General features: G+C 32.4%; 1 protein-coding gene across 1 annotated transcript; it reads right to left on the bottom strand.

The window, feature by feature from the left end:
* Nucleotides 1-531: 531 nt before the first annotated feature.
* LOC117178818 (histone acetyltransferase GCN5-like) lies at nucleotides 532-7,180 on the bottom strand. The gene is made up of 7 exons (XM_033370310.1): nucleotides 7,092-7,180; nucleotides 6,308-6,829; nucleotides 5,207-5,293; nucleotides 4,673-4,744; nucleotides 3,062-3,145; nucleotides 1,043-1,108; nucleotides 532-622 (listed from the first exon to the last, which is right to left on the bottom strand). The coding sequence occupies exons 3-7, from the start codon at nucleotides 5,249-5,251 to the stop codon at nucleotides 554-556; spliced, it is 336 nt and encodes a 111-aa protein (XP_033226201.1). The 5' UTR covers nucleotides 5,252-5,293; nucleotides 6,308-6,829; nucleotides 7,092-7,180; the 3' UTR covers nucleotides 532-553.
* Nucleotides 7,181-9,187: the final 2,007 nt, after the last annotated feature.

Genomic DNA, 9,187 nt, shown 5'->3' with positions numbered 1-9,187 from the left:
AATAGCCCTACGAATCGTTGATAATAGGAACTAAAAATTAGAATCGTGAAAATCCAAATAGAAAAATAATTGGAAGCGTGCCTAGTTCAATGCATTCTTGCAAACCTCCCCTTGCAGGTATTTAGGAAGAAACAAAATATTTTAAGTGACACAAAAGTATTAAAATCTATTTGAAAAAAGTTTTCAAATCGATTGAACATGTCGAGAGTCATGGCTAAGTTTTTTTCCATTGGAACCAAAGCACCTGGAAATCTCCGCCCGATATTTGCTTCTAATTTGGGCGAGCTGTTGTTTCGAGACTCTGAAATTCCAACATATTTAGTTTTTACTCCTCCTGATAAGAAGAAAAAGGAGAAAGATGAAAAGACTTGAATTGTAGAATGGAAAAGTTTATTATTCAGAAGTTAAAAATGTTTTTTGTAACATTTTGAAACAATAAATAGGTACTTTCTCTGCATTTTAATGCAAAAAGGCACTTTTGTGAAAAATTTTAAAAAATTATCTTTTGGTATTTTACTGACGCAAGTTACACTTAATTTGCACTTTCTACTTCTCACAGATTCGATTTTTTATACTTGAACGATATCCATGCGGATTCATAGATTGACATCTCTAGAAGACCCTACATGAAAAATTAAATATAACTTTAATATTCTTTTATAAAAGTTCAATTAAAATTTAAGAAATGAAATCCTGAATGAACCAACATTTAAGTTCCATCTAAATTTAAGTACGAAATTCTTATAAATTAACAAAAAACAAGAATTCAACGATCTAACTTGGACAAAATACTCTTAAATATATCCGTGAATTAGCCTGGAGTTTCTTGCACTGGGTAAAAGCAGGTAACTTTTTTGAAACCCGAAATTTTCTCAGAATTGCTTTTACTTTTGCAATAAGTATCGTCTCGCTCTTCGGAAAAAATTTGTTTGAAATTGTACTCAGTGTTACCTACCAACTTCGCTTAAAATATTAAAGCTCATTTTATATCTAAGATTTTTAAGTTACTAATAATTTTAATGGTTTGTAAAGCAAGCCGTACCTCTTCAGCTAGGGGATCCTCGTCTTCGTCCTCACTCGGATCCTCATCTACTTCAAGGTTGCCATTCTGTTAAAATTATTAATAATTCAACATTTGAACACGAATACCATTAAGAATGTATGTCCTTTAAATTGATATATTTTACAGCTTCAGATATTTTTTCAATTTCCTTTAGTATTTTTATCAGCTGGAAGATTTAGAACATTGTGGAGAACTCAAGTTTAGAAGACTGTTTTAGTTAGAAAACTGTTTTCCTCTAAGTCTTTACTAAATTATAAATACTTAGATTTTAAACAGTGCACAAAGATTTTAATAATTTCACAAATATCACCAAATGTATTTTAAAAATATTTCAAATATTTCCGAAGATTTTCTAAACATTTTAATGATTTTTCAAAGATTTCGCAAAGATTTCCGATAGACTAAAAATATTTTTACAAAGGTTTCAATGATTTCTCAAGGATTTCACAGGTCCTGCAAAGATTTCAGATAAATTCAAAAGATTTGACAAAAGTTGCAATAATTTTGGCAAAGATTACATAGAAATTTCACAAAGATTTCAAAGATTTAGAAAATTTCACAAAGATTTCAATGATTTCAGAAATATTACCGAAAATTTCAAAAATATTTTTGAAGTATTCACAATCATTTCGCAAAGATTTCACGAAGGTTTGACAAATATATAAAATTTGATAAAGATTGCAATAATTCGAATCCAACGATCAAATTTGGACAAAACATTCTTAAATATATCCGTGAATTAGCCTGAATTTTTTTGCGTTCTGAAAAAGCTGGAATCTTTTTTGAAACTCGGAAATGTTTCAGAATTGTTTTCGCTTTTGCAAAAAGTATAGTCTCGGTTTTCGAACAAAATTTATTTATAATTGCACTCAGGGTTATCAGCCATCTTCGCTTAAAATTTTAAAGATCATTTTATATTTAAGATTTCTAAGTTACTAATCATTTCTAAGGGTTTGCAAAGCAAGCCGTACCCCTTCAGCTAGGGGATCCTTGTCTTCATCCTCACACTAATGATCGTCTATTTCGAGGTTGCCATCCTGTTAAAATTATTAATAATTCAATATTTGATCAAGAATACCATTAAAAATGTATGTCCTTTAAATTGATCTATTTTACAGTTTCAGAAGTCTTAACAATTTTCTGAAGCATTTTGATCAGCTGAATAATTTCACAAATATCACCAAATGTATTTTAAAAATATTTCAAATATTTCCGAAGATTTTAGAGAGATTTCAATGTTTTTTCTAAAATCTCACAAAAATTTCAAAGATTTCGGAAATATTTCCGATAGGCTCAAATTATTTTTACAAACGTTTCAATTATTTTTCAAGGATTTTACAGGTTCCGCAAAGATTTCAGAAAAATTTAAAGGATTTGACAAAGATTTCAATAATTTTGTTAAAGATTTCGTAAAAATTTCACAAGGATTTCAAATATTTCGCAAAGATTTAGAAGATTTCAATTATATCAGAAATAATACTGGATATTTCAAAAATATTTTTAATATTTCGCAAAGATTTTTAAAGTATTCACAATGATTTTACAAATATTTCATTGATATTCCACATATATTTCACAGAGATTTCAACGATTTCCCAAAGATTACAAGGAATGCAAAAAATGTCCCAAAGATTTCACAGGTTTCGCAAAGATTTCAGATAAATCTAAAAGATTTGACGAAGATTTTATAAAGATTGAAATAATTCAAATCCATCGATCAAATTTGGACAAAATACTCTTAAATATATCCGAATATATCCGTGAATTATCCTGGATTTTTTTCACTGGGAAAGAAAGGAAACTTTTTTGAAACACGGTAGTTTTTTCAGAATTGTTTTTACTTTTGCAATAAGTATCACCTCGCCCTTTGAAAAAAAATCTGTTTGAAATTGTACTCAGTGTTACCAACCATCGCCGTATCAAATATTGAAGCTTATCTTATATTTAAGATTTTTAAGTTACTAATAATTTCTTCAGGGTTTGCAAAGCAACCCGTACCTCTTGAGCAAGGGGATCCTTGTCTGCGTCTTCACTCCGATCTTCGCCTTCACTTCCACCTTCGTCAATTTCAAGAGTGCCATCCTGTTAAAATGATTAATAATTCAATATTTGATCAAAAATACAATTAAAAGTTTATGTCCTTTAAATTTATCTATTTTACAGTTTTGGACGTTATTGCAATTATCTTAAATATTATTTAAGTGTCTAAGTCCGAAAACGGAACTATATTTGCGTGGTTTATGTCTAAGGCAGAAAAAAATGGTTTTCTACATATCTGCCTCTATCCAGCTTTCAAACGGGCCTCGGTGACAAAAAATCCAATTATTTTTTTAACGAAATATTATCCGCTCCTATCCGATAATTGGTGGTAACTGTATGTGTGTGATTATTTACGTCCAAGACAGAAAATGGTTTTCTGTCTGTCTCTATCCAGCTTTCAAACGGGAATCGGCAACAAAATAATCCAGTTATTTTTTGAACGAAATATTTTCCGGCTCTATCCGGCAATTACTCGGAACTATATTGGGGTGATTATTTCCTTCCAAGACAGAAAATGGTTTTCTGTCTGTCTCTATCCAGCTTTCAATCAGGAATCGGCAACAAAATAATCCAATTATTTTTTAACGAAATATTATCCGGCTCTATCCGGCAATTGGTCGGAACTGTATTTGGGTGATTATTTCCGTTCAAGACAAAAAATAATTTTTTATCTGTCTCTACCCGGCTTTCAAACAAACATCAGCAGCAGAAAACTCAATTATTTTGTGAACGAAATATTATCTGGTTCTATACGGCAGATTATCAGAATTCCATTTTCACGACTGTTTCCATCTAAGGCGGAAAACAGTTTTCTTTCTGGCAATATCTGCCTTTCAAGTGAACACCATTAACAGAACGTATCATTTTTATAAATGTTATTATGTCAAACAGGGAATTATTAAACAAATTTTTTATGCTAATTTTACCGATCACTAAGCATTTTTATGGAAAAAAGAAAAAAATATATCTCGGTCTTGGGTTGGATTGGGAGCTCTCTAAATTTGCTCTCGTTTTTCTATAAAAGTGATCAATAATCGGTAAAATTACCATTAAAAATTACCTTGGAATGTATTATTTTCGATTTTCTAAAATGTTACTTCTGAAACTCGCCCTAATACTTAATATTTAACACTTTCTTGATATTTTGTGGAAAAGCATTTTTAGAACATCCAAATTTCGTGAAGACTGCATAAAAAACTGTATACTTTTGAGAGTGAAATGTTTTTCACTTGAAACTATAGAACTGGATTATCTTTCGGATTCTCTTTAGTCGACAAAAATAATATTTTTAAAACCGTATTGTTTTTATAGCATCTGATTATACCTTAACCATTTTTAGGGCAATTTTTCAGATCAGAAGAAACTATTTCATTGCAAAATCTTTTATAATAGGTAAAAAATTAAGATAAACTCAGTAATTCAAGTGATCTGTCCTGAATCTCCGTATGTATTCGAGAGGCCGATTCTACTTAAAGCATAATCAACCCGACCCCATTGAGCTATGGGTTTTTAGAACTGCTCTATTAATTTTAAATTAACTTATATCGTTTTTTTAAACATTAATCTTACCTTATTGTCCATTTCATCTTCTTCCGGCTCTACTTCGTTGACGTCATCAGTGACTCCGTCAGAATCTGTATCCTGTAATTTGTAATGACTTGACTTTTATGGCCCAGGCATGATGAAGTCTCTTTTAGGCACCCTAATTTGAAGGAGCGATTTTGAACAGCCATTGGACCAACATGAAGTGACAGGATACGACAAATTACTGATAAATTATTATAAATAAACGATAAATTCACATAATTATCAAAAATGTCTGAATATCTTTAATTCCGGAAATTTTTTAACATTTGAAATTTTTGGAAATTTATATAATTACCAGAGTTTTAAAAAAGTTAAAAAATGTTGTGGAATTTATGATGTCCAGATTTTTTTCTTGTTCTTTATATCAGTGCCGGAAAAACTATTGTAGGGGGCGCGTTCGTTAACTTTTTTGGATCAAGAATCTAGAAGAGTTATCTAATCCTTTTATTTGTTGTTCAGTTTTGCATGCTTAATGTAAACAAAATTTTAATTTTAATTGACGAATATAAGGGTCACCTCATCTACTTTCCTCATCTTGTTTGTATCCCTATTATCTTCCATACTCTTATTTGGTGAGTTCTCGGAGTCTTTGGACTTGTCATCCTGCAAACATTAATTAACAATTAAATCATTTTTAGTAAATGAATTGATTACCATCTCACAAGAAGGATAGAAGCAAAATACATTTTTTAATTTCCCCACAAAAGAAGAGTTCGGAGACGTCCGTTAGTATATTCATAGGTTCTACACTTGAAGTGGTAGAATTTCTCGGGGATAAAGTATATTTTCTTTAGAGAAAACTAAGCGATACATGCTTTTCTGATTTGCGCCAAAAAAATGTCTTAAGTTATGCGTATTTGGATTATGTACCTTTTAAACAAATTTTTTTTTTCTTTAAACCTCTATAAATTGTGACCTTATTGATTTATGTGAGATTTCTTTCCGGATTCTTGTAGCGCCGTTTATTTTGAAAACAGTAAAAGTAGACTCACTCAAAAATACCAAACTTACATTTCGTGCGAATTTCTTGTTGAATTTGAACTTAAAAAAAAAACTCATTTTGTTAGTTTGATGTGGGCTAAATAACTTCTGTTGCGAGATTTTTCCTTTATAAAATATGAAGTATATTTTAGGGGGGGGGGGGAGTCACTACCCCTGTGGCCCCTAGGGCACCGCCGCCTTAACATTTGAGACTGGGTGCATTTTTTCCTAATAACCTCATTTTTGAATTTTTTTCGTAAATGATGCAAGATATTGCAAAAGAGTGAGAGGTATTTTTTACGGAACTTTTATTAGATAATCAAACCTTTGTTAACTTTGTTGTGTCCGCCAGTGTTTTGCGAGAAAAATTACGCAGGGGCGGCGGAACGCAAGTTATCTGTCTTTCTCGCTCCTTAACAAGTGGGAATAAGGTACTAGAGTAAGTGAGACACAAATATATGGAAAACTGTCATTTGTTTTCCATATATTTGTGTCTCGCTTACTCTATTTCTTTTACATTCACATTTCTCAAGGAGCAAAGAAGACAGAAAACCTGTGATCCACCGCGCCTGATAAATTATAATGAATGAAAAAAATCAATGAAATCAATAATATACAAATGAAAAGTGGACTTACCGGCAACGAAGGAGATGACTGCTTCGCAGAATTTCGCACCGCATTTTACCTTAAACGAAGTCATTTTTATTTAGTTGGCGTGAACTTCACAACTCGACTCAGTGGCACGATTTCACACTTTTCATGTTTTCTTTTTTCACTTTTGCACGCACTAACGTACTTAAGCTAGCAACACGCTATCTCGAAGTCACACACTTCCTCTTGAGAGGATATATCCTATAGTAAACTTTCAGGACTTTCGCAAAAATCTTTTTGTGTAAAAGTAATTTTTGGAGATTGTAATTCCTGTATGAAATAATTGTTCAGCAAGCCACTTTGAACTGAGAAATAGTGCTACCAGTTATATGAGCACATTTTTTTATTTTTTACGAAACGCACAATTTACCAAATTATAAAACTGATATCGCGCGTGCACGTGTTGATTGCCGGCCAGTTTCACACGCGCCAGGCGGTGGTCACTCAATGCTTTAGATGTGTCGCAACAAAGTCGACGTTGGAGCCATCTAGCATACACTCATATCCCTAAGATAAGATAATAGATGACTGTTCAGATAATCGCGACAATACCCAGATACTTTTCAGATAATAGACCTAATAACTAAATAAATTGCAGGAAACAACATAAAAAAAGTAGAAATACATAAATAATTGTCAGAATAATTATTTATGGATTTCTAGTTGTTTTTGGACTGTTTTCTATATGAAAATGTGTTTTTATGAAGAAAGAAGATTGTGAAATTATTTGGGAAGTATCTTGCCGGTGAAAACAACAACAAACAGTTACCGTGGTTACTGTTGACCATTTTGGAAATTTTGAACATGGACTAGTGGAGTGAGGTGCGGGGAGCACAATCGCTGCGCAATCTGGCTTATACTCCGAACGGGACCAAAGTATGTTCAGACACTCTCGCCATTGTGAGTGACGACCTCCTGACTACCGCCTGTTATGCGACATAGGCAACTGCGTGGTCTTCGCTGCAACCAGTGTCCCAAATCTTGGGAACTTTTTAAACTGCGCTTACGTCGCGCCGACAACCCGATTGGTCACTGTTAACGCGCTGATTTTGAATTATATAAATATTGAGATAAGATTTTGGAGCGATATAAAAAATTCGATTTCAATGAAAAACAGGTTATGCCTTCTGAGTTCAGAGAAATAATTGATTTTTGTTTGTCCCAATGATTAATCTCGGCTCTGTCGAGTTTTAAAATTAAATTTTTGTTTATTTCCGACAATGTGACTTAAAATAAAAGCTCTAAAATTACCAAACATCAATTAAGAATAATTAATTAATGCACTGATAAATGTTATATCATACATTTTTTAATATCTTGAAGAATACTTGAATTACAATTACTAATTAATTATTGTATAAATATTATAAAATATATAATAATATATACAAATAATAAAAATATATTTATACTATTGAAACTAATATTTTGTGCTTGACACTTAAAGTTCTAATTACCTTTTTATTAACATTTTGAAACATTTAAAATTATCATTTAAAGAAATTTTTTTTAAATCAGAATTAATGACGTTTTTTGCATGAAAATCGCATTTTTTCATCTGTTACTTCAAAGTTCCAATTTAGGATTAACATTTCACTTTGGATCCATTTTTCAATCATTATTTATCATCAATATTACATCTTAATATTTATATAATTCAAAATCAGCGCGCTGAGAGTGACCAATCGGGTTGTCGGTGCGACGCAAGCGCAGTTTAAAAAGTTCCCAAGATTGGGGACACTGGCTGCAACTGAGAAAAGCAGCGGTTGCTTCACGCACCAATGCGCCCCAAAAGTAGTGCCATCTAAAACAGCTTATATCTTTCGATGCAGCCAGAAATATTGCAACATATAAATATGTGAATAGTTGTAAAAATATACATGTAAATGTTTTTTAAATTGGAGAGACATTTACACTACCAATAAGAAATGTGCATTCAACTCTGCGCTGTTTTCACTGTTTATACTGACTGTATACACTAAATATACTGTATATAGTTACACATTATATATCATTGTGACACTGTTTATATTCAAATATGTAATTTATATTCATAACTGCCTATACCTTACAATGTATGGCGCGTGGCAAAATATAACTGTGCGAACATTTATTTCTGTCTCACACAGCGCACAGATCTTTCTCAGAGCATTGCACATGTGCCACCAACCGTGGGGGTGGTGGAAGAGGAGGAACAGTATAGCATTACATACGAGGTGTGTTCAAAAAATAAGGTGACTTTATGGTTTTCTCAAAAAATGTTTATTTATTCCTTAATATTTATGTTGTCCCCTTCAAAGCAATCCCCCTCAGATATAATACACATGTGCCAACGCTTTTTCCAATTATCGAAGCACTTCTGATAATCATTTTGTGGTATAACCTTGAGTTCTTTCAGCGATGCAGTTTTTATCTCCTCAATCGTTGAAAATCGATGTCCTTTCATGTCTCTTCAGTTTTGGGAAAAGAAAAAAGTCACTGGGGGCCAAATCCGGTGAACATGGGAGGTTGAGGCATGACTATGGTGCTGTTTTTGGTCGGATCTTTTGATCAAAATTAAGCAGTTTTGGAACAAATTTCGCTGACACACGTCTCATGCCCAAAACGTCCGAAAAGATAGCATGGCATGAGCCAACCGATATGCCAACACTTCAGCAACTTCTCTGATGGTAATTCGGCGATTTTTCAACACCACTTCTTCCACTGCTTGAACGTTTTCATCTGTTGTTGAAATGCTGGGACGTCCAGGGCGAGGTTCGTTTCCGAAATCCTCTCGGCCTTCTTGGAACAGCTTGTACCACTTATACACATTTTTCTTACTCAGAGTAGACTCACCGTATGCAACTGTCAACATTTCAAGAGTTT

The sequence above is a fragment of the Belonocnema kinseyi genome, chromosome 8, assembly GCF_010883055.1.
Source record: "Belonocnema kinseyi isolate 2016_QV_RU_SX_M_011 chromosome 8, B_treatae_v1, whole genome shotgun sequence".
Lineage (NCBI taxonomy): Eukaryota > Metazoa > Arthropoda > Insecta > Hymenoptera > Cynipidae > Belonocnema > Belonocnema kinseyi.
Note: the sequence above shows the minus strand (reverse complement) of the source record. Positions and strands in the feature narration are given on the sequence as shown.

What these genes read in the sequence shown, in the direction of transcription:
- LOC117178818 (XM_033370310.1), bottom strand. Translation starts at nt 5,251, where the DNA reads ATGGAAGATAATAGGGATACAAACAAGATGAGGAAAGTAGATGAG. An exon ending in AGATGAGGAAAGTAGATGAG is followed by an intron (nt 4,745 to 5,206) that starts GTGACCCTTATA and finishes TACAAATTACAG; the next exon opens with GATACAGATTCTGACGGAGT. An exon ending in AGGATCCCCTAGCTGAAGAG is followed by an intron (nt 623 to 1,042) that starts GTACGGCTTGCT and finishes TTTTTCATGTAG; the next exon opens with GGTCTTCTAGAGATGTCAAT.